The 24523-nt window shown below is 48.2% G+C and overlaps 1 protein-coding gene across 6 annotated transcripts in view; it reads left to right on the forward strand.

The window, feature by feature from the left end:
- The window catches only part of ACACB (acetyl-CoA carboxylase beta), a 116568-nt gene that overhangs the window by 10861 nt on the left and 81184 nt on the right, over positions 1-24523 (forward strand). For 2 of the 6 annotated variants that reach the window (XM_027566507.1, XM_027566511.1), the window contains exons 2-3: positions 88-147; positions 7249-7904. In XM_027566507.1, the coding sequence (XP_027422308.1) occupies positions 7333-7904 (572 nt within the window). In that variant the 5' untranslated portion in view covers positions 88-147; positions 7249-7332. The other 4 variants (XM_027566509.1, XM_027566510.1, XM_027566508.1 and 1 more) reach the window with 4 other exon arrangements.

Here is a 24523-nt window from a genome sequence, read left to right on the forward strand (position 1 = left end):
CTGAATTTGCAAAAGCATGTTGCACCATTGCCTGCTAGCCCGAGGGGCCTTGGACTTCATCCTGATGTTTTTGCTTGTTTCCATCAGGCTCACCTTGGCCAAACCCAGGTTGTGCTGGGACGGACACCTCCTACCAGTGTCTGACAGGTGAATACACGGGACCAAGAAGCTGGCCTGGTTATGGGAGTGCTTTCTGTTTAATTTTGGCTGCACTGGGTCTTCCTTGTGGCTCTCGAGCTTTCTGTAGTTGCGGTGTGCAAGCTTAGTTGCCCCTTGGTATAGGCAATCTAAATTTCCTCACCAGGGATGGAACCTGTGTCCTCCGCATTGGGAGGTGGATTCTTAACCACTGGACCCCAAGGGAAGTCCCTACAGGAGTATTTAAAACTCTAGAGACTTGGAGTTGGGCGAGAGGGTGGGTGATTGCATGAGCAGTGAAGTAGGCTCTAACTCTAGGATGGTGGGAAGCCAGAGGGAGGTGGCTCAGTGGGCCCTAGAGCCACTTAGAGCACAGACAGCTTCTTAAGTACTCAAGTTTGAACCCACAGGAGGGAGAAGGGCAAGGACTTTGGCAAATGGCTTATATTTACAGATGGCAGATAAGGGTGCCTGACTTGGGAGAAAGCTCACTCGTGTACAGCACGGGCTGGTCCAAACTCCTCCCCCACCCTGGCCTGATGCATGACACCAGACTCCTGCTGAAACAGGACACTCCACGGCCCACTTCCCTTAGTCACCCCGTGGGCGCCTGTCGGACCCACACGAGAGTGGAGCCAGCGGCCCAGCAGCGGGGGTAAGTGGCAGTGAGTGCTCAAGAGTTCATCTCTGTGGAAAGGGAACGGATGGCTGGTTTAACACTGACTTGCTGCCCTTCTCTGTCCCTCGAAGGCCCAGCCAGGTATGGTTGGGTGTGCTGCGGCAGGGGAGGGTGGGGGAGAGCTGGAAAACAAACCCCTGACCCATTTCCCTCTCCAGCCCCATCCGGCCACCAGCCAGCACCTGTTGGAAATGAGCGGTTTTCTGCCTGTGTTACGATCAAGGCCACAATTGCCCTGGCACCAGGCAGCTGTTGCTTGTGTTCGGTTTGCAAGAAACAAAAATAGCTTCAGCCCTCCACTGGGTTTTCGGGTCAGCTGGGTTGTGTCAGTGAAGGGCAGCGGCTCAGCATGGCTTGTCTGCCAGGGTTCACGGGAAGGACGTCACTGGCCTTGATTGCCCGTGGGTCTGAACCACATGCACAGTGCTCCTTCTAGACTCTGGCTGTGCACACCTGGTTCCACCCTCTAGGTTCATGGCTGGGTATCTGACTTTAGGATCGTATCCAGGTGTTCAGGGGAACACCCTCCACTTTATGGGATTTACTTATATCCACTTTTGATGGTGGTGCAGTGGGAAAGGTACCGGCATGGGCCTGAGTATAAGCAGAGTCAAGGAACTGAACTCTGAGCCACAGTTTACTGACTTGTAAAATGGGACTGAAATAGAGACCGTAGCAGTTGTAACATCCACCAGGTTGTCCTGAGGATTGGGATCTTGAAGGCACTGTACATGCTTGATGGCTCCTTGATGCCTCTGATAGCATTTACACAAATGCTATCTAGGTTATTCAAAGAGCAACGGTGAGGCCTGTAAATGGGGCAAGAATTGGTATCCCCATTTTACAGATGAGAAAACTGAGGCTCAGAGGCGCTTTCTCAGAGAGTTCCGCGTTTGTCTCTATGTACTTGTGAAAAGTTCTCATGTGGTGGCCCATGGGCCACCCCCCTCCCCCCAGTCATCACACTGGCAAAAGTAGGGAACATGGGGATTTCCAGGTTGGTCCAGGGGCTGAGACCCTGTGCTCCTAATGTGCTGAGGTCCTTTAATGGACCGGAACCTGGTGGTCCGGAGTCAATGATAAGAAAGTAAAGGAGAGAGAAAGAGGCTGACATTCCTTGGTTTATGCAGAAAACCAGTAAAGCTCCTGACACGGGGCTTGCGCTGTTCACGAAGGCACCTGGTGCCCTCTCGATGGGGTGAAGGCGCAGAGCGCCTTCTCGAGAGGGTCTCAGAAGCCTGGGCAGGAAAGTGAACACAGCGGGCTCTGCGCTCCAGAGAAATAGCCTGAGAGAGAGAGAGAAAGAGAGAGAGAGAGAGAGGACACGGGGACCCAAGCTCTGATGGAGCAAAGGTGTTTTATTCAACATTGTGTGGGTATTTATACTGCCTTACAAGGTAGCTATTTTCGGCAGAGATAAAATCAAAACTTACAAGTTATCAGGGAAACATAAGGTCATCCATATGAAAGAGAGAGGGTTGTAAATAATCACTTCAACCGTATGGTTCATAAAAAGGAAGAGGGTCGTAAATAGTTACTTATCACCGTATGGAAAAACTAACGAAGGAAATACATGCATTCCTAAACCCCTACTCCTAATTCCTAAGCTTGCTATTGCACTTAATTCCTGAATATTCAGGAATTAATAAGGGACAGAGGATTCATGACAGATCCAAAACAGCACACAGGAAGCCTCCTGTTAAATGCTTCCTGATGCTAATGCAGGGGGTCGGGGTTCGATGCCTGGTCAGGGACCTAGATCCCACATGCTGCAACTAAAGATCCCACGTGCCTCGACAGAAAGGTCCCTCCTGCCGCAACCAAGACCCAGTGCAGCCAGATTTAAAAACAAACAAATAAAAAAAAAAGAATATAGGGAAAGACTCTGAGTTTTTTTGTGCAGGTAACCTCTGCAGATGGTGACTGCAGCCATGAAATTAAAAGACGCTTACTCCTTGGAAGGAAAGTTATGACCAGCCTAGATAGCATATTCAAAAGCAGAGACATTACTTTGCCAACAAAGGTCCGTCTGGTCAAGCCTGTGGTTTTTCCTGTGGTCATGTATGGATGTGAGAGTTGGACTGTGAAGAAGGCTGAGCGCCAAAGAATTGATGCTTTTGAACTGTGGTGTTGGAGAAGACTCTTGAGAGTCCCTTGGACTGCAAGGAGATCCAACCAGTCCATTCTGAAGGAGATCAGCCCTGGGATTTCTTTGGAAGGAATGATGCTAAAGCTGAAACTCCAGTCCTTTGGCCACCTCATGCGAAGAGTTGACTCATTGGAAAAGACTCTGATGCTGGGAGGGATTGGGGGCAGGAGGAGAAGGGGACGGCAGAGGATGAGATGGCTGGATGGCATCACTGACTCGTTGTACGTGAGTCTGGGTGAACTCCAGGAGTTGGTGATGGACAGGGAGGCCTGGCGTGCTGTGATTCCTGGGGTCGCAAGGAGTCGGACACAACTGAGCGACTGAACTGAACTGAACTGAACCTCTGCAAGGTAGATTTGGGATGTTAGGTCCACTGGCCCCTATCAGAATTAACAGCAGATCTTAAAGTGAGAAAGGAGGCCAAAGTGAGGGGAATTGCTGATCCCTTCCATTCATTAGCGCCCAGTTTAGAGCTTGGCTGCTTTACCCACCAGCCCTCAATTGCTTACCATGCATGTTTCTCGCCATCTCGCCCGTCTGCCCATCCACTTGACCCCTCTCCACGCACCACCTCTCCGTCCTTCTACCTGCAGCCCCCATCAGCCATCCATTCACACAGCCAGCAAGTTATCAGGGTGCCCGTGTCATATAAAACCAGAGAGTGGCTGGTTTTCCAGTGGGAGTCAATGTGAAGACTGCATCCTCAGGGTTCCAAAACCTCGAACCATTGCAGCGTGTTTTTGCTCTTTTATTTTCTCAGCAATAACTCAAGTGGTTTTCTGTTTAGAGTAGTGGGCAGCTCAGCATTTCCATTTAATGCACTTATAGTTTCTTATTTCTCAAAACCTCCAACGAGTACATTTATTTTTCAGAAATATTCATGTGTTCAGCTGCCCCGGGGCTCTGTGGTTGTGGCTCATGCACTTTTACTTGTGGCAGTTGTTCCCTGACCAGGGATCGAACCCCGGCCCCCTGCACGGGGAGCGTGGAGTCTTAGCCACTGGACCCTCGGAAAGACCCACCAACGTGTACATTTAAAGTGTACCTAAAATCAGCCACATTTGTACAAGGTCTTCTGCTTGGCACTCTTCAGAACTGCTATGGAGACACCAGCTGGTGTTCCTGAATGCAGCTTCAGAAATGACATCTGAAAATCAAAATTGTAGCCTGCTTCAAGCCATCTCTCCCAGACCCACATGGTGAAGAGACTCTTGCCTTTCTCTTCTCCAGGGGATCTTCCCAAAAGTGAAGTGAGATGAAGTGAAGTGAAAGTCGCTCAGGCGTGTCCGACTCTTTGTGGCTCCATAGACTATACAGTCCATGGAATTCTCCAGGCCAGAACACTGGAGTGGGTAGCCTTTCCCTTCTCCAGGGGATCTTCCCAACCCAGGGATTGAACCCAGGTCTCCCACATTGCAGGCAGATTCTTTACCAGCTGAGCCACCAGGGAAGCCTGATATTTGTCAAATATCAACTGATCATAGATGTATGGGTTTACTTTTTGACCCTCGATTCTATTCCATTTGTCTATATGTCTCTTGATTCTCATACCATGCTACAGTTTTGTAGTAAGTTTCAAAATTGGCAAGTGTGAGTCCTCCAACTTTGTTTTGCTTTCTTAAGATTGTTTTGGCTGTCTGGGGCCCCTTGCCATTCCATATGAATCTGCAGATTGCTTTGGGTAGTGTCATCATCTTAACAAAAGTAGGTCTTCCAACCCATGAGCATGGGATGTCTTGCCATTTATTTAGGTCTTCTTTAATTTCTTTCAGCAACGTTTCTTAGTTTTCAGTCTATAGGTCTTTCACCATTGTGATTAAATTTATTCCTAGGTATTTTAATTCTTTGGAATGTGATTTTGTAAATGGAGTTATTTTCTTAATTCCCTTTTCAGATTGTTCATTGTTGGTGTATGGAAACAAAACTGATTTTTGTGTATTGATCTTATATCCAACAATCACTTAATTTACTACCTTTGTTAGCATTTCTTGGTAGTTCTTTAGGATTTTCTGTATATAGGCTCATGGCATCTGTGGACAGAGGTGATTTTATGTCTTTTCAATTTGGATGCCTTTTATTCCTTTTTCCTGTTTAGTTGCTCTGGCTAGAACTTTCAGTAGGATGTTGAATAGCAGTGATAAAAGTGAGCATCCTTGTCTTGTTCCAGATCTTAGGAGAAAGCTTACCATCTTTCAACACTGAATATATATTTACTGTACTTTTTTTCATCAGTGTGCCTTACTCTGTTGAAGTCCTTTTCTATTCCTGCTTTTCTGAATGTTGTTATTAAAGGGTGTTGGATTTTTTTTTTGGCCATGCCATTTGGCTTCTGGGATCTTAGTTCCCCCAACCAGGGATCGAACCCAGGCCCTTGGCAGTGAAAGCTGAAAGTCCTAATCACCGGGAATTCCCCATGGTGTTGGATTTTTCTGTGTTCATTGAGATGATCAATTTTTTTCCCCGCTTTGTTCTATTAAAGTGGTTTGTTACATTGATTAACATTGACCAACCCTTAACTGACTTTTCTTTAAAAGGAAACTTGAGCACATGAAAAGAGAAACATCTTCTGACCCTGTGTGTTACCCAGAAAATAACCCAAACCACATTTCAGCAAGTCCTGATGATTCTAGAAGCCAACAATCCCTTTCATCTACAAATTGGAATATAATAAAGTCTTTAAAAAAAAAATTTGTGTATTCATTTTTGGCCCTGCTGGGTCTTCGTTGCTGCCCAAGGGCTTTCTCTAGCTGCCCAATCAGGGGTCTATTCTTTAGTTGCAGTGCCCCGGGCTTCTCATTGCAGCCGCTTCCCTTGTTGTGGAACATGGGTTCTAGGGCGCATGGACTTCAGTAGCTGTGTGCATGGGCTCCGTTGCTCCTCAGCATGTGGGATCCTCCCGGATTGGGGACGGAACCTGTGTCTCCTGCATTAAGTGGATTCTTTACCACTGAGCCACCAGGGAAGCCCCTGAAGTCTTTTTTTTTTTTTTAAGTGCTTATTTATTTGGTTCGTTAGATCTTAGTTGCAGCATGTGGGATCTTCTTTACGGCACGTGGGCTCTTACCTGGTTGTGGCTTGTGGCCTGGTAGTCGTCCATGTGCTTAGAGGCACTGGGATTTTAGTGTCTCAGTCAGGGACTGAACCTGTGTCCCCTACACTGGAAGGCACATTCTTAAGTACTGGACCAAGGAAGTCCCCCTACCCTTTTTTTTCTTTTAAAGAAAAGCTTTATTGAGGTATAATTCATATACCATATGACTCACCTTCATCTCCACCCCATTAGCCCCAGGCAACTGCTAATCTTTTCATATCTATCAATTCTGCCTAATCCAGATGTATTGTCTACACAATATGTGGTCTGCCGGAACTGTTTTTCTTCACTTAGCATAAAGTGTATTCTTTTTAGTGGCTGAACAATATTCCATTGTATGGACAGACCACATCTTGTCAGTGGCTTTTATCAGTGGGCACTTGGGATGTTTCAGCTTTGGGGATATTATGAATAATGATGCTATGAGTGAAAAGTGAAAGTGTTACTCGCTCAGCTGTGTCCGACTCTTTGTGACCCCCATGGATTTTAGCCCACCAGGCTTCTCTGTCCGTGGGATTCTCCAGACAAGAATACTGGAGTGGGTGGCCATTCCCTTTTCCAGGGGATCTTCCTGACTCAGGGATCAAACCCAGGTCTCTTGCATTGCAGGCAGATTCTTTACCACCTGAGCCACTAGAGAAGCCCAGTGACTCTGTAACAGTCTTTCAATGTACCTAATCTCATTGAGTTCTCTCTCACATGCATTTTCATGATTTATGCATGTCTCAGGAAAATCCCATGGAGAGAGGAGCCTGGTAGGCTGCAGTCCTTGGGGTCACTGAGGTCGGACACGACTGAGCGACTTCACTTTCACTTTTCACTTTCATGCATTGGAGAAGGAAATGGCAACCCACTCCAGTGTTCTTGCCTGGGGAATCCCAGGGACGGGGGAGCCTGGTGGGCTGCCGTCTATGGGGTCACACAGAGTTGGACACGACTGAAGTGACTTAGCAGCAGCAGCAGTAGCAGTGTCTATAATTAGAAGTTAAGAAACATGCCACAGACCCCAGAGCTCATGATGGGCAGAGCTGGGGGAGGAGAGCTCCTTCTCCGCTCCCTGTCTAGTGCTTCTCCCTTCTAGCTCTCTCTGCCGAATATAGCACCCCAACTGGCTTTTGCCACCAGCTCCTTTAAGAAGCCAGGTAACATGATTGCATAGATCCTAAAATGGCTCTCTTGTTCTCCTTACAGATTTTCTGAATGATCCTGCTTCTTTTTCTATCTTGTCTGATTTTCTCCTGCCTGACCTTTTCCCAATTAAAAAGCTGAGGGAAAATGTCAGACTCCAAGCAAGTCACCAAGAGTAAACGGAAAGTGAGCTTCACCCCGAGTCAGGAGCCGATTCCAGCCTCAGAGGGATCCCAGGAGCCACCGCAGGAAGACTGCAACAGCAGCCCTCTGCCAAAGACCCCTAGCCAGGCTGAGCTGGCCTCCCACAAAGGACCCCAAGACACCTGCCAGCAGAGGCCCTCCCAATCACCTCTGCCACAGAATCCCCAAGGAAACCCCCTCTCGTCTGATGACGCCTCCCCAGCACGCCAAGCCAACGGGTCAGAGACTGAAGGCCCAGAGATCCCAAATACCAATGACCTGTCCGCGCCAGCCAGGCCCCAGGGCCAGCGAGCCAGAACCCTCTCCAGAGAAGACAGGAAGCAGGCACACATCAAGAGACAGCTGATGACCAACTTCATCCTGGGCTCTTTTGATGACAACTCCTCCGATGAAGATGCTGGTGCTGCCCTGTTCCGACAGTCTTCCCGGAAGGGCAGCCGGGCCAGCCTGGGGACCCTGTCCCTGGAGACTGCTCATGCCGCAGGCGAGACTGAGACCTGTGCCCCCGTTATAAGGTAACTCAGACTTTGTCCCCGTAACCAGGAGGTGCAGCGTTGCGGTGGGGTCTACACCCTTCCCTGTGCAGCCAAGCAACCGGCTATGCCAGTGCTTTGAAGGTGGCTATGTGGCAAGCAGGAGACATGAGGCTCCCCCCCCAACCTTCCTTCCCTCCTCTCAAAATCATTTGTTGAGTATCTCCTGTGAGTACAGGGCTCCAGGCCAGGACATTGGCTTTCCAGAAGACTGTGGTCTAGTTGGGGCAGATGACCTTGTATGTAACAACTAGTTATAATCTAAGCAGAAAGAAGCTCAGGTTGGCAAGAGCCAAAGCAATGATGGAAACCCCAAGGGAGGGACTGTGTCCCTGCCTCCTGATGAATATTCATTTATTTGTTGATTCATCCAACAGATAATTAACAACTGTAAAACAAGTCTTCCTCCAGTGATGAAAGCAGAAACTCAAGGGAATTCCCTGGCAGTGCAGTGGTTAGAACTTGGTGCTCTCACTGCCCTGGGTATGGGTTCAATTCCTGGTCGGGGAACTAAGATCCCACCTCCAAAAAAAGAAAAAGCAGAAATTCAAATACTGTAACCACATCCATCAAGTTGATTGTTGAAAACAAACACCTATAGGTCCATCCCAGGTGGGACTGTCCCAGGGGTGCGGTCAGTGGTTTTGTTTTTTTTTCCAGTTATTTTTTTTTGTTTGCTTTTTATAGTGAAGTGTGAAACTACTATTGATTTGTTTGCTGTGTCGGGTCTTCACTGTGGCATGCAGAGTCTTTTGTTGCTGCACAGACACTCTAGCTGTGGCTCGTGAATTTAGTTGTTCAGAGGCATGTGGATCTTAGTTACCTGATCAGGGATCGAACCCACATCCCCTACATTACAAGGCGGTTTCCCAACCACTGGGCCACAGGGAAGTCCCACTGGCTTTGTTTCTGTTGTGACTATTATTGGACTTTGCCACCTCCCCTCCCAAATTATGAATGGAATACAATAGTTGCAGGTAGAAAACATGGGAAATGCGGTGAGCAGAGAGCAGGAAAGAGCCTCCATCAACCACGACTCCGACAGCCTGAAAGAACCTCTGCTGTGTTCTAGCGTTGTAGCCACGTGTTCCGGGAAACACATTCACTCAGAAGGGCGATGCAGATAGTAGAGTACAGTTTATTACACCAGCGGGCCCAGGCGGAGTCTCCTCTTAGCCAAGGACCCCAACCAGTTTTTGTGAAAACCTTATATACCCTAAGTGTACGTGCCCAAACCCACCTCCCAAAATTCCCTGACAATCAAAGTTAACCTGCGATTCATGTGCCTTAAACCTAGGTAGTTAACAGTGGACAATTATCAATAGGCCTGTGGTCACACCCCAAGAAGCATAATAGAATGTATGATTCTATTCGGTTACACAGAAAATTAGGGTATTCTTTTAGCGATGGAGAGCCCTGGGGCTCTTCCTTCTGGGGGCCTGGTTTTCCAGTTGGTATGTCGTTTCCATAGATCCTGGGCATATAGCTCAAAGTCCACAGTCTGGCCCAAGATGGAGTCCTGCTTTCAAGATAGAGCCTGTTCTGTTTCCTCCTTTATTCCCCCCTCTTGATGCTCTTAACTCATAGTATGAGCATCATTCATAGGGATATATTTCTCCCTGGCTCTCCGACCGCCAATTTGGGAGAACGACACCAACCTTTGGCTTACAAAGTTCATAATATATTGTAAAATGCAGGGTCCACAGAGCAGAACTATCAAGGCAACTATAACAATGGTAAATATAGTTTTCCACCAATCACCCTTTACCCAAGATAGTACCAAAGTCCAGAAAGGAATGTTTTCATTTTACATTGCTCTTACCTGTTTTTTTTTTTTTTTTTTTTCATATCATCTAAAGCATCTGATACATTGCTAGATAAATCAGGAATATATACACAACATTCAACCTTAATTATAGCACAGGTTCCCCCTTGAACAGCTGTGAGCATGTCCAAAACCATTCTATTCTGAATTACCACTTTTGTTACTTCTGTGAAACTGGTGTTTACATAAGATGTAACCCCATGAGCTGAGTCTACTGACTGTAGGTCTGGCTTACAGCAAGAGAGCAGGGAGAGATTATGATTGACAAGAGAAAGCAAAGCCTCTTTTTGTCGTCCCAGAAAAGAGCAGAGTGATTTAAAATCTTCTTGGTGGAGCGGTGACACCCACCAGGGAAGTCCATCCATCACAGACAGAGGCATAGCCCCACATACCCAACAGCTGGAGGTATTGTGAAGTCTGTGTAGGAATATGCACGTTGATGAGGCCAAGCAGCAGGAGTCGATCATGCGGCTTCATCCTGAAGGGGCTCATCCGGGATCTTCTTTTCCCGAGGCCTCCCGAGGGTCAGGGGGGCCCCTCTGCGCAGTCCACTGAGCGTTTTCTGGGTCTGCGTCGTTTGCTGTCTTCACCCTTGTATGATGAACCCCAGGGGCAATACCTGCAACTTTAACTGCAGTAGGGGCAGTTAGAATAACAGTGTAAGGGCCCTTCCACTGAGGGGCTAGTAAATCATGTTTCCAATCTTTGACCCATACTTGGTCACCAGGCGTAAACTTATGAATCTGTTCCCCAAGGGGGAACGGCACCCTTTCTTGTACAAACTTAGTTACCTGATTTATTACCTTACCCAGTTGTTCCATCTGCTGTGAAATCTCATCCCCTCTACCTGAGGCAAATTTGTTGACACCTGTTTTATTATGGGAGGGGGCCTCCCATACACAATTTCGTACAGAGAAGAGCCATGGGACCGTGGGGTCATCCTGAGTCTGAGCAGAGCTGTCGGAAGCAAGTCCACCCAGGAGCAGTCAGTCTCTATGAGCCACTTGGATAGTGTCTCTTTAAGTGTCCAGCTGGTTCCTTCCACCATCCCAGAACTCTGGGGCCTATATGCAGTGTGCAGTTTCCATTTTATGTTTAAAGTTTTGCTTACTTATTGTACTAAATCAGCTATGGAAGCCGGGCCATTGTCTGATCCAATGCTAGTAGGAGGTCCAAATCTGGGAACTATTTCCCCAAGCAGGCACTGGGCTACTTCTGATGCTCTTTCAGTCAGGGGAGGAAAAACTCCTATCCATCCCAGGAACGTACATACCATGACCAGCAGGTAATGGTAGTGTTGGTGAGGTTTCATTTCAGTGAAGTCCGCTTCCAGGTGTTCAAAGGGCAGCATGCCTTTTAGCTGAATCCCTGGAGGTTTCTGTCCATGCCGAGAGGCAGCATTGACCTGTGAGCAGGCAGTACAGTTCTGAGATTCTGTCCTGCATTAGGAAGAGAGGCGGGGAACCAAGAAATATTTTCGAACTAGCTCTTCCAGTTTATCACGGCCTAGATGGGTCGCTTGGTGTGTTTGGCTTACCAGAGTGGGTGCCAGCTCCTCCGGTACCAATAATTGGCCACCTGGCAATTCTCACCATCCCTTTTCAGTCTTGATGGCCCCTTCTGCTTTGGCTAGTTGGTTTTGGGCTTCATTGTATTTTGGAGAGTCCAGTGTTAGCTCAGGCAGCTCTGCCAAAATGAGCTTTAATAGGGGCTTCACTTGTCACCCCCAAGCCCTCGGCTGCTTGTTTAGTGGTCTTATCTGCCAGTCTGTTCCCTGAGCCCGGGGGGTATCCTCTTTTTGACGTCCTCAGCAGTGTATGACTGCAACCCTTTCTGGTTCCCAGGCAGCATCTAATAGGGTCTTAATTTCTTCCTTATTTTTAATATCTTTTCCACTAGCTGTCAAAGGCCTCTCTCCTTATACAGAGCCCTGTCGTGTGGCAAAAGCATACTGGAGTCTGTCAATGTTTGTCTTCTTCCCTTTTGACAGCTGGAGGGCCTGGATTAGAGCATATAGTTCGGCCTGTTGAGGGGACCAGTGTGATGGCAGAGAGCGAGCCTCAGCGATGGTTTCTTCCATGACGACTGCATATCCCGTCATTGTCCTTGTCTCACCAGGCTGGTGCCCTTGGTGGACAGGACCCAATCTGGGTCCGGGATTGGCTGGTCTCTCAAGTCAGGTCTGCTGGCATATTTCCTCGCAATCATGTGAGGGCCCGCCTTCTCCCACAGGAAGGAGAGTGGCCGGATTCAGGGCCTGACAAGGCTCAGTAGTAACATGGGGGTTCTCACATAACAGTCCCTGGTATTGAGTAATCCAGGATGTTGACAGCCATTTATGGGGGTCCCCTTGCGGGAGAGTGTTGACCTCATGCGGGACTTTTACGAACAAATCTTGGCCCAAAGTCAGCTTGGTTGCCTCCCAGACCAGTAAGGCAACTGCAGCAACTGCCCCTAAGATTCCCAGCCACCCAGTGGCAACATTGTCCAGCTGATTAGAGATAAGTCACTGGTCTGTCCCAAGTTCCCATAATCTGGGACAACACTCCCATAGCCACCTTGTCCTTTTCAGTCACATAAAGAGTAAATGGCTTAGCAAGGTCTGGCAGGCCCACGGCGCGTGCTGACGTCATTGTACCGGGTTTGAGTTCTATTACCAGTGGGACTTGTTTTGCAAGCCTGGGGCGGTGGGTGGAGGTGGGGGTTGTCTTCTGCCCAGATCTCAGAATTGTTGAGTTAACTTTCTCTCTCAACTGTTTAGCCCGTCCAGTTTCCCTTCCCGGAGATCGTGCAACCTCCATTCATCTTGAGGGGTTACCGAGAGGAAGAGTAAATAGGTGGTGGAGCCCACTCGAACAGTGGGCCTTTCGTGGGGGGAAAGGTCACTTGTGCCCCCAATTTAGACAGCAAGTCTCTTCCTAACAAAGGTACTGGGCATTCAGAGATGTTTAAAAATTCCTGAGTCACTTGGTGCCCCCCCATCTGACATTTTCGGGGTAGGCTTGAGACACAAAGGCTGCATTTATCACCATCTGAGACCCAGCAGCCTCTGGCTGGGTCTATAGGCCTCGCACAGTCTTTTCGGAGAACTCAGAGGGTGATTCGCTTTCCCTTAGAATCACATCTGGAGGGTTTTGCAATACTCGTAGCTTTTCGGGCCCCGCTCTTGAGACCTTGTAAAATAGCCGCCTGGTATCTCTTGAGGTGGCCCCTCCCTCCTCTGTGTTACAGTCCCCACTGGGCCTCTCGTCAGGGTGGCTGGTTCTGCCCACCGCAGCGGGTTTGCAGTACCCTCAGGTGCCATCGCTCTTAACCATTTTCTGGCCTTAGTTAGGATCCTGTGTCTCTCCTCAGTGCTGAAGAGGGAGACGAGTAGTTGGATTATGTCATCCGATGCAGGGCAGTGGGTTCGGAAAACAGTCTCCATTAGCCTAATCTGGTAATAATAGGCTACGGTGGAGCTACTGGTGGTGGCCGTCTGTCCCCTGAACCGGAGGCTGCTGTAACTCTCTGAGGGGCATTTGTAGTGGGGGCCCTTTCCTCTGGCTCCTTAGAGGAGCGCAGCCTCTGTTTGATTCTGGTGTCTCCTTTCCCCTTCCTGTCAGTACTCACTGGGAGAGGAGAGGCGGGTATAGCTTGGGTGGTTTGGCTGGAGCCGGATCCTGGAAGTGTTGGCTAGAGGCTTCTACCACCGGGATCAGAGCCTGCCGAGGTGGCAGCTCTATGACCTCTGGGAGACCTGGCGGAGGAGCAGCGGCTGCTGCAGGAACTTCACCTGGCCCTGGGTCGGGCGTTAAGGCGGCCTCCGGTCCTGGTGGAGCACTGGGTGGCGGGCGCATCATCATCCAGTATGGGGGAGGGCAGGTCATCCTCGTCCAAATCCTGCCTGATCCCAGAGGGAGAAGGGGGATCGGGATCCGCATGTCTTCACCTGCCAGTCAGCATGGCCGAACCAGAACACCAGGTGGTCCAAGACTGTTTCTCCCTTAGAGTCTGTTCTGCCTTGGTGGGCTTGATCAGGTGTGGATGAAAACACAGATGGGTTAAATATCCCATGTCCCAGGCCATCTCTGGAAAAGCCAATTCATACTCACTTATGTATCCCCCTCCTTCTAGCCTGACAATTCTGAGGGGGTCAAGAATTTCACAGCAGAGAGGACACCTCCTAGGGGAGTGTAGAATACGAGCACACAAAGACCAAGTTTCTTCTCCTAAAAATCCCCTGGCGATTGCTGGTAATAATTTTCCCCGAGACAGCGTGCACACACCTCCTGAATGACCTTCACAAATTTCCTTCCTAAGCCCTAGCACGCTCATCGACCTGTGCGCCAAGCAATTGCTGCCACCTGCCTATTCCAGGCTCCTGTGGGTCTGTGCCCCTTCTAATCCCTCCCAGGGGGGTGATCAGGCCCCCTCTTCCACCCTGCCGGGTGGATTCCTCCTCACCTGAGCACTCAGTTCCCCTGCTGCCATCCACTACCTGCTAACGTGAGAGGTCCGGGCCTTGAGAAGCAGAATCCTTCCAGAAGGGTGGGGCGCCTTCCTCCCTCTAGAAGATTCAAGCCACAAGGCCTCGGAGTAGTCCCAAATGGGACTTGTCTCCTCAAAGTGAGGAGTTTCCTGGGCAGTGAACCAAATGTTGTAGCCACGCGTTCCGGGAAACAAACTCACTCAGAAGGACAATGCAGATATTGGAGTGCAGTTTATTACACCGGCGGGCCCAGGGCAGAGTCTCCTCTTCGCCAAGGACCCCAACCAGTTTTTGTGAAAACCTTATATACCCTAAGTGTATAAGGGTCCCTGAATAGTCTGAACACAGGAAAAAGAAAGATGCAATCAAAGTTAACCCGTGATTCATATGCCTTAAGCCTAGATAGTTGGTGCTGCTGCTGCTGCTGCTAAGTCGCTTCAGTCGTGTCCGACTCTGTGCGACCCCATAGACGGCAGCCCACCAAGCTCCCCCGTCCCTGGGATTCTCCAGGCAAGAACACTGGAGTGGGGTGCCATTTCCTTCTCCAGTGCATGAAAGGGAAAAGTGAAAGTGAAGTTGCTCAGTCGTGTTCCACTCTTAGCGACCCCATGGACTGCAGCCTTCTAGGCTCCTCCGTCCATGGGATTTTCCATGCAAGAGTACTGGAGTGGGGGTGCCCACAGTGCACAATTATCAATAGGCTTGTGGTCATACCCCATTAAGCATAATAGAATGTACGATTCTATTCGATTACACAGAAAATTAGGGTATTCTTTTAGCCATGGAGAGCCCTGGGGCTCTTCCTTCTGGGGGCCTGGTTTTCCAGTTGGTGTGTCGTTTCCATAGTTACTGGGCATATAGCTCAAAGTCCACAGTCCAGCCCAAGATGGAGTCCTGCTTTCAAGATAGAGCCTGTTCTGTTTCCTCCTTCACTTTTAAGCACATCATGTGTATACACTGTCAAATGAGGGAAAGCTGGATGAGGAGACAGCCTCTTCCATAGGCACCATGTTTCTGGTGAGCTTAACTTTTAACCCTGGTTACTGGAAGTGAGAAAGAAAATATTCCCTAACTGATGATCTTTAGGGGAAGGCAGTTTTGAGTTTCTGGAGAGGTTAAAGAAACGGCCAGACTTCAGAGCTGAGCTCCACTCTGGTTCTGCCACCCTCCACTGCGTGACCCTGGACGGGGTGCAGCAGCTGTCCTGGCCCCAGTGCTGCATCTGTAAAATTAAACGGGATAATGTTTATAAAGTATGCAGAGTCTGGTACACAGTAGGTGCTTAATAAGAAGTAGATTCCTCCCCAGCCCCTTTCCCACCAGCACCCACTTCATCCAGCACTCAAATTTACCCAGAACTTACCTACTTCTACCTATAGTTTATGCAAATTACCCATTTATCCTTCATAAACACGGTACAATGCTGGCAATGGATCCCTGTTTTACAGATGAGAAAACTGAGGCTCTGAGAGGTGAAATAAATACTACTCAGCTTTAAAAAAACAATGAAACAGGGACTTCCCTGGTGGTCCAGTGGCTAAGACTCAGCCCTCTCAATGCAGGGGGTCTGGGTTCGATCCCTGCTCAGGGAACTAGACCACGAATGCCATAACTAAGATCCAATGCAGCAAAATAAATAAAATAAATTTTAAAAAATAATGAAATAAGCCCATTTGCAGCAACATGGATGGACCTAGAGATAACCATATTAAGTGAAGTAAGTCAGCCAGAAAAAAGACAAATATCTTATGATATCACTTATATGTGGAATCTAAAAAAAAAAAGGATACAAATGAACTTACAAAACAGAAACGGACTCATAGACATGGAAAACAAACTTATGGTTACCAAAAGGGATAGCAGGGGAGGATATAAGTTAGAAGTTTGAGATTAACATATATATGTCTGCAAAGAGCTGGACACAGATATATATATATGTGTGTGTGTGTGTGTGTGTATGCATACACGCAAAGTGCTGGACACAACTGAAGCAACATAGCACTCACGCATGCTATATATTTAAAATAGATAAACAAGGACCTACTATATAGCACAGAGAATAATTCAATATCTTGTAATAACCTATAAAGGAAACAGATCTGAAAAAGTATATGTGTATAACTGAATCACTTTGGTGTACAAAAAACTAACACAACACTGTAAATCGACTATGAAAATGTCAGCCACTCAGGCATATCCAACTCTTTGCGACTCTATGATTGTAGCCTGCCAGGCTTCTCTGTCCATGGGATTCTCCAGGCGAGAATACTGGAGTGGGTTGCCATTCCCTTCTCTAGGGGATCTTCCCAACCTAGGGGTTGAACCCAGGTCTCTTGCATTGCAGGCAGATTCTTTACCATCTGAGCCATCAGGGAAATTATACCTCAATTTTAAAAAATGGTTTAAAAAAGAGGCAAAGTACCTTTTCTAAAATCACACAGCTCAGAAGTGGCAGAGCCAGGTTTCAGGGCCAGGTCTGCTAGACAGCAGGACTCAGGTTCTATTGTATCACAGTGTGTTCTCCGGTAATCTCCAATATCCTCTCCCCTCCAGACCCCGTTCTTTCCCTCATTGTGGCAATTTCAGCAGGGATTAGGGAAAAGCAGTTTATTAAACCAAGTTACTCAAATGGATAAGCATCAGACATTGTTAGACCTGGATGTCCAATGAGCTGGTTCTAAGCGACTTCTAAGGAAGAAGGATGGAGAGATGCATTTAGCACAATGGTTCCAGCAGGAAATAAGATAGAATATCCTAGCAGGAAGATTGGAAATGTGCAAATAAATAGGTAAACTGCTAAGTTAGTTTCCAAGTGTGTTCAATGCCAGGAAGGAAACAGGGTACAGAATAAATACCCGTGGGGATCTATTTTAGAGAAATGTGGTCAGGTCAGGTAAGAGCTCTTAGAGGAGGCAACTTTCAAGCCAAACCAGAACAGTCCAATAGAACTTTCTGCCAGGTTGGAATATTCCATTCTGGAATATTCCAGAACTCCGCTGTTCAGTATGGCAGCCATTCAGCACTTGAAGTGTGCCTGGTGTGACTAAAGGACTGAATTTTATTTATTTTTTTATGGCCTCATGATGCAGCTTTGGGATCTCAGTTCCCCAGTCAGGGATTGAGCCTGCACCCTTAGCACACTGGACTGTCAGGGAATTCCCAGAACTGAGTTTTTAATTTAAGTTTTAATGAACTTAAATAGCCTCCTGTGGCTGGCGGCTGTTGCTTTGGATGGCACAGACCCAGCCCTCCTGGACAAAAGGAAAACAACTGTGTGGATTCCTCCTGGGCTCCCCTCCTGTCCCTTTCCTTTTGGGTTCATCTCAGGCCAAGAGTTGGAACCTGACCTTTCCTTGGACTTGAAAACAGTTCTCCTAAGGGTCGGAATCTCATGCAACCATTTGAAACAGAGCTGATGAGAACGTTACATGATGTAGCAAAATAGTTCCTTACTTATTATACTGTGAAATGAAGGTTATGGGGCAATCCCATGGGTTCGTGACAAGCAGCAAAGTGGTTAGTACACAATGGACCTTGGCTAAGATCCTAGGTTCAAAGCCACCTCTTACTAGCATGTTACCCTAATGTTCCCACATTGGGAATGCATGTGTGGATTGAGTGGAATGGGGCAGGCTCAGGATCATACAACTGAGTCCTAAAATTTAAAGTTATGAAACTTAAGTTTATAAACTGGCTGTGAATGTACTTATCAAAACCTGCCTTGCATAGATGCCCAGTTATTTTTGGTCTTCATTTATCCCACTTTGTGTGAATATTTATGCCTTCTTCTGGTGAAATATTAACACCATAATGTGTCATATAAGGCTTACCTTCCTAAAAAAAATTCCCCAATTCCAAAATACATTGGGCCCTGGGGATTTCTGGTGAGGGATTGTGGACATGTGTGTGTAGTATGCTTAGAATATTTACTGGTGCATAGTAAGCACAAAAAACGTTCGAGGGAATTCCCTGGTGGTCCAATGGTTAGTACTCAACTCTTTCACTGCCAAGGTGTGGGTTTGATCCCTGGTTGGTAAACTGAGATCCCACAAGCCATGTGTTGTGGCAAAAAAAAAAAAAAAAAGAAAGAAAGAAAGAAACTGCTCATTCTTAATAAGTGTGTGTGTCTGAAGAGACTAAGCAGTGTCTCCAAACAGTAATCATTGTCTTTGTGTGGTACAATTATGGGTCATTTATATCTTCTTCTACATTTTCTTTCTGCTGAAAATATTGTTATAAGATGTTTTAATGATGTTTACTCACAAAACAGTATAAAAGTGATGGGGAGGAGAAAGCGAACCAGTCATTTCACTACATATATAAGAAGCTGAAGCCCAGAGAGGTTCCGGGGTCTCCCCGAGGCCTCCCAGCATAGGCTGGGAAGACCCCCAAAGCCATTCAAACCCAGACCCTCAGCAGATGCAGATCAGAAAGTGGTCTTCGAACTCGCAGTGTTGATGCTTCCGCTTAACCTGGGCCCCAGGAAAGGCACCTCCAGCCTCCTTCTAACTTGTTCTTTCCATTAATGGGAAGAGTTGTGCTGTGCTGTGCTTAGTCGCTTCAGTCATGTCCAACTCTGCAACCCCATGGACTGTAGCCCACCAGGCTCCTCTGTCCATGGGGATTCTTCAGGCAAGAATACTGGAGTTGCTATGCTCTCCTCCAGGGGATCTTCCCAACCCAGAGATCAAACCCAGGTCTCCCGCATTGCAGGCAGACTCTTTAGCATCTGAGCCACTAGGGAAGCCCAATGGGAAGAGTTAGGAGATAGTATTACCGACCAGGGTTATTGGCCTTTCTCAATCAATAGAAACTGACTAGAGGCCAGACAAGAAGTTCAGGCAAGGCTTTATTGGGGCTGAAGTGCCGGCAGCCGCTGCCGGCTGCAGGAGGGAGAGAAAACAAGTAACAGGTTCCTTTGTTTGCTCCCCCAGGAGGGGGGCGAACTCATTCCTTATGTGGGGGGAGGGTAGAGGTGTGTCCAGGGGTCAGGTTGGAGAGGTGGCTTAGGTGGTCTGCCCAGCCCTCTGTGGGGTTGTGTGCAGGGGGCATGCATAATACCCTGCTTTTAATCCTGACACCCACTTTTTGCTCCCAGCTCTTCAGAAATGGCAGCTGGGTGTTATTGTCTTTTTGTATCTGAGGAGCCTGGCAGGCTACAGTCCATGGGGTTGTAAAGAATAGGACAAGACTGAGCATGCACACAGTTTATTTTTAATTTTTTGGTTTGCTATCAACATAAGTTACATTTATTGTTATTGCAGTGTTTGCTAGGCAGTGTTTTGGGTCCTTTCAACTACTTGGAGAAGCATTCATTCATTCATTCTAATTGGAATCAGTTTGTCCGGGTCCAAGTCCCCAGCACCTGTATAAATTCTATCTCTGCATCCTCTTCCCTTATCTGTATAATGATAGGAAATAAAACCAGTAGGGTTGTTGCCATGATTAAATGAGACAAAGGCACCAAAGAGCACCCTGTACATGTCTTAGGGTCACAGGGCAGCTGCGTCCTTCCTGTCTTGGAGGCCCTCATTTTAGCTGGGGACCCAGGTGGTTCCAAGTGTGTGCCAGACGATCACGGGGGAGGGGGTGGGAGGATGGGGGTGGGGAGGAGAGGTGGGTGGGTAGGGAGGAGGCATGGAGCAGACATGTGTCTGGTAGCATAGATGAAAGAATAAGCAAAAGCCGGCACTTGGAAGCCCAAAGTTGACTTTGACTCCGGGGGCTTTTACCAGGCACCGAGGTGACATTGGACTCACATTTTAAAGAACCCCTATTTTCCACCACTTCTCTACTATGTGCGTATTCCAGGACGTGAATTGCTTGAGAGTTTTTCCCAGCTGCCCGAGTGTAGGGGATTGCTATCCTGGAATTGTTCTACTCCAGTCGGAAGAACTGGGGAGCCTCGAGATTCTTTTAAACTCTCGGGCCGCAAGCTCCGGGTGCCCAAGGTCAGCGGTGGCTGCGCGGCTGGCTGCTGGCTGGGCAGGGGGAGGTGGAGGGGCACCTGACGCTGTGGGGAGAGGGCGGGGTCCGCGTTGAGTCCCGGGACTGGAGGCGGGAGGCGGGACCCGGTATGGGGGCGGGGCCTGCCCGGAAGGCGGGGCCCGCCTGGGGGCGGGGCCTGGCAGGCGCGTCTACCCTTGACACTCGCGTGCCAGACGCTTTTCAGGATGGAGAAGTCAGGCGCAGAGTTGAGCTCCTGCAGGCTGGTGCGCCACTCGGCCCGAGGGTCTCTAGGACAGCGCCTCTGCCTCCCTGTCACGACCTGGCCGGGCCCCAGGACCGGGGTCTGCTTCACGAGTTTCGGGGAAGCATGCTCTGCGTCCCAAGAGCAGCCTGGTGAGCGGCAGGACGGTCAACATGAGCCCTGCCAAGTGCAAGGTCTGTTCCCCTGACCGCAAAGTAAAGTAAGTAAGTCTTCCAATATAATGACCGTTATCTTTTATAAGCTTGTGCCAAGTCCCTCCCACCCCACCCCCCAACTCCCTGCCCCGAGTGAAGACCAGCTGCACCACCCCGTCTTCCCCGCCCGCACCCAAAGAAACACCGGTTCAGTTTGGCAGCTGGGGAGATGGAGCCCTCCTCGAAGACGCTAGCTCGGCTTGGCATTTGAAGTGGAGGCAGTGTTGGCAGTGATGCTGATTGGAAGAGGCAGCGCAGGAGCGCACAGGTGCCTCTAGCTGACAGGTTGGCGGAGGCCGAGCTTTCCGCCTCGTCCTCCCCTTAGCCTTGATAAAGATGATGGTTGCACACGGTAGGTATTTTAGAAGCCTCGTGATCGTGAAGCCCAGGGGGGAACTCGCGTGCCCCTGGGCAGGCATCCCATCTAAGGTTGTTTGCTAAGCAGATGAGCGCTGCCATTTCTGTGCCTGAGCCCTTGGTGCCAACTTGTTTTATCTCATTTCTTTTTTTGTCTCATTTTAATTGCTTTTTTTTAAATTACCAAAGTGATGATAATTATGTTTGTTGTTCAAAATTCAGAAAATTATAGATAAGCGAAAAAGGAAGAACAAACTCAACCGTACTTCTGCCCCACACTTGATCTTTATTAACAGTTGCTATATAGTCTTGCAGCCTTTGTGTGTGTGTGCAGATGTATTTTAATTTATGAACTCGAATCACACTGAACATACTATACCATAACTCACATTTTCATTTTATGTCTCATTCTTTGATAAGTATTCTACCACCAGGCTCAGCAGGCTGTGGCCCACAGTTTGTTTTTGTGTACCCTGTGAGCAGAGGATAGTTTTTACCTTTCTTTCCTTCTCTATTTATCTATCTACACTGGGTCTTAGTTGAAGCACATGAGATGTTTTAGCTGTAGCATATAGGATCTAGTTCCATGATCAGAGATCGAACCTGGGCCCCTGCAATGGGAGCGTGGAGTCTTAGCCACTGGACCACCAGGGAAGTCCCAAGAATAGTTTATAACTTTTGAATGGCTGAAACAAATCAAAAGAAGAATACTATTTGGTGAGTTGTGAAAATTACATGAAGTTCAGATTTCAGTGTCTACAAATAAGGTTTTATTGGAACATATATAGCTGTTTTTGTGCTTCAAGGGCAGAGTTTAGTAGTGGAATAGAGACTGTCTAGACTCTAAAACCTAAAGTATTTACTATCCAGTCCTGGACAGAAAACATTTGCCGACCCTTGTTCTGCAACATGCAGAAGGGATCCACTGTGTTCCTTTAAATGGATACACTTTAAAATGTATAATCTCCTACAAAGAATGGATATTTGGGCTCCTTCTCCCTTTTTCGTATTATAACCAACAGAGCAAAAGACAGCTTCATAGCTAAGTCTCTATCACTTGTTCTCTTCCCAGGATATATCCATCTGGCCCATAAACATTCCTTGAATATCTCCCGAGTGTAAGGTCTGCATCTGCAAACGGGAAGGGACCCAGAAATGTTTGGGAAACCTGAGCTCTGCCTTCTGGGAACTCTTGATCTAGTGGGGGAAGCAGGTGTTTTCTTAGTAATTCAAAATCACGGCCCCCTGGGGCAACAGTAATTAAGTGCTTCCTCTATGGGGTGCTTTCAGGATGCCAGACTGAACACTCTGTATGTGTGAGCTCATGCCAGGTCTGCATCACCACCATGGGACACTCAGTGGGTGCTGTCACCCCCATTTTACAGATGAGGAAACTGAGGCTGTCGGGGCTGGTGAGAGGATAACCAGGATTCACACTCAGGCTGTTGCGCAAAGGGCTGTCCATGGGCAGCCATGTTCGAATGCTTGATGTGCGTGAACAGACTCTAAATGTCAGCCCTTCCTCATGTTGGACTAGTCAGAAGACTAAAGGACTCGGCTGGCAGCTAGTGACTATGGCTGGTGAGCACACCAGGAAAGTAAGGACTCCTAGAGCCAGAAGGACCTCAGTGGTTGATGATTTCTCAGCTGTGGGCTTCAGAGAGAGCAAGAGCCGTGTCCCAGACGTGCGGCCACTCCTCCAGGAGGGAGGCTGACCCTCCAGTTTTTTGGTCCTTCCGCAGAGCAGACTGTCAGAGCCTTCAGAGAGACTTGAAGGGCTCAGAGTGTGTCTGTGCAGAGGGCCCGCAGAAGGGCAGGGCTCCCAGATTTGGGTCACGGTCATTCTTGTACACTAAGTTTTTTGGGGAGTATGGGAGTTACATTTCTTCCACATTTGGAGCCCTAATCTAACCTGTCCAGCCAAAACACTCAAATCCTAGAGTAACAGGTAGTCTGGAGAGGATATATTTTTTTTCCCTATTACCACAAAAACTTTAGCCTGTAACTCTTTTCGTTTTTCTCGCTGCACTGGGTTTTCATTGCAGCATGCAGGCTCTTAGTTGCAGCATGCAGGATCTAGTTCCCCGACCAGGGGGTTGAACCTGGGCCCCCTGCATCGGGAGGGTGGAATCTTAACCTCTGTACCACCAGGGAAGTCCTTAACCTATAACTTTTGTTGTTTATTGTTGTTTAATCGCTAAGTCATATCTGACTCCTTGCAACCCCATGGATTGCAGTGTGCCAGGCTTCCCTGTCCTTCACTATCTCCTGGACTTCGCTCAGACTCATGTCCATTGAGTCGATAATGCCATCCAACCACACCTTAACCCAAAAGAATAGCTTTCACAAATACTTTAATCCAAAGGAGTGAACTTGCAAAAAATTGGAATTGTCCTGGCAAGTTCAGAAGACCATGCGATCACAGTGTATATAATAATGAAAGTGAAAAGTGAAAGTCAGGTCGCTCAGTTGTGTCTGACTCTTTGCGACCCCATGGAGTGTAGCTTACCAGGCTCCTCTCTCCATGGGATTTTCCAGGCAAGGGTACTGGAGTGGTTTGCCATTTCCTTCTCCAGGGGATCTTCCCAACCCAGAGATTGAACCTGGGTCTCCTGCATTGCAGGCAGACACTTTACCATCTATGAGCCACTATGAAGGTGCTTTCTTGGGTCACTGCATGGATCCTCTCTTAGCTTAGAGTCGCTAAAAAGATGAAGATAGACAGCCCCACTCTGCCACTGAGCTGTGTAACCTTTAGCAAGTGTCATCCACCGTCTGAACCTTGGTTTCCTCATCTGTCCCTGAGGCTGATCCTAACTGGACTTTCCAGACTTCTTATGCACAGAACTTGGGGTCTTGAGTGCTGTCCTGAGTCAGCACAGACATTTGCATAGCTGATAACAGTGATGACAGGATTCGGTTGCAAAAGATTCCTGGGGAGTCGTGAGGTGTTTGTAATCCTGTCCTGAAGGCCTAGATGATCTACTGAGGAGCCAGAACTAGCAGGAAGGCAAGGTCCCAAATGCCAGCCAGCATCCTTTGGTGTGCAAACAGGACTAGAGTTCAGAGAACAGATGAATGAATGTGGGTCAGAGTGGTTGGAGAAGAGCTGCTCAAGAGGAGTCTTGAGTGGAATAGAATGAGATAAAGTTGAGGGCCAGGAGGCAGAAGAATCTGGTCTTCAGTGAGTCCCACAATACCCCATGGTGACATCACTGCTAAGGGAATCCGGCTCAGCACCACGGCCAGCTGCCCATGTTGACCTGTTGATTGTTGGTGGGTCTCACTCCTGCGTCGTGCACATTAGAATTTCCTGGGGGGGCTTTTGAAAACTGTAGATGCCTGAGTCCCCCGTCAATCCCTCCACCCCTAGAGATGCTGATTGATTAGTAGACCGGGCATCAGTTTTTTGGGGACGGGCTGTGCTGGGTCTTTGTTGTGGCATGTGCACAGGCTTCTCTTTAGTTTTGATACATGAGCTCTTACTGCCGAGCTCGGGCTTCTCATCGTAGAGGGCCAGGTTCTCTAGTTGTGGCATATGGG

Source organism: Bos indicus x Bos taurus, chromosome 17 (assembly GCF_003369695.1).
Source record: "Bos indicus x Bos taurus breed Angus x Brahman F1 hybrid chromosome 17, Bos_hybrid_MaternalHap_v2.0, whole genome shotgun sequence".
Classification (NCBI taxonomy): Eukaryota; Metazoa; Chordata; class Mammalia; order Artiodactyla; family Bovidae; genus Bos; species Bos indicus x Bos taurus.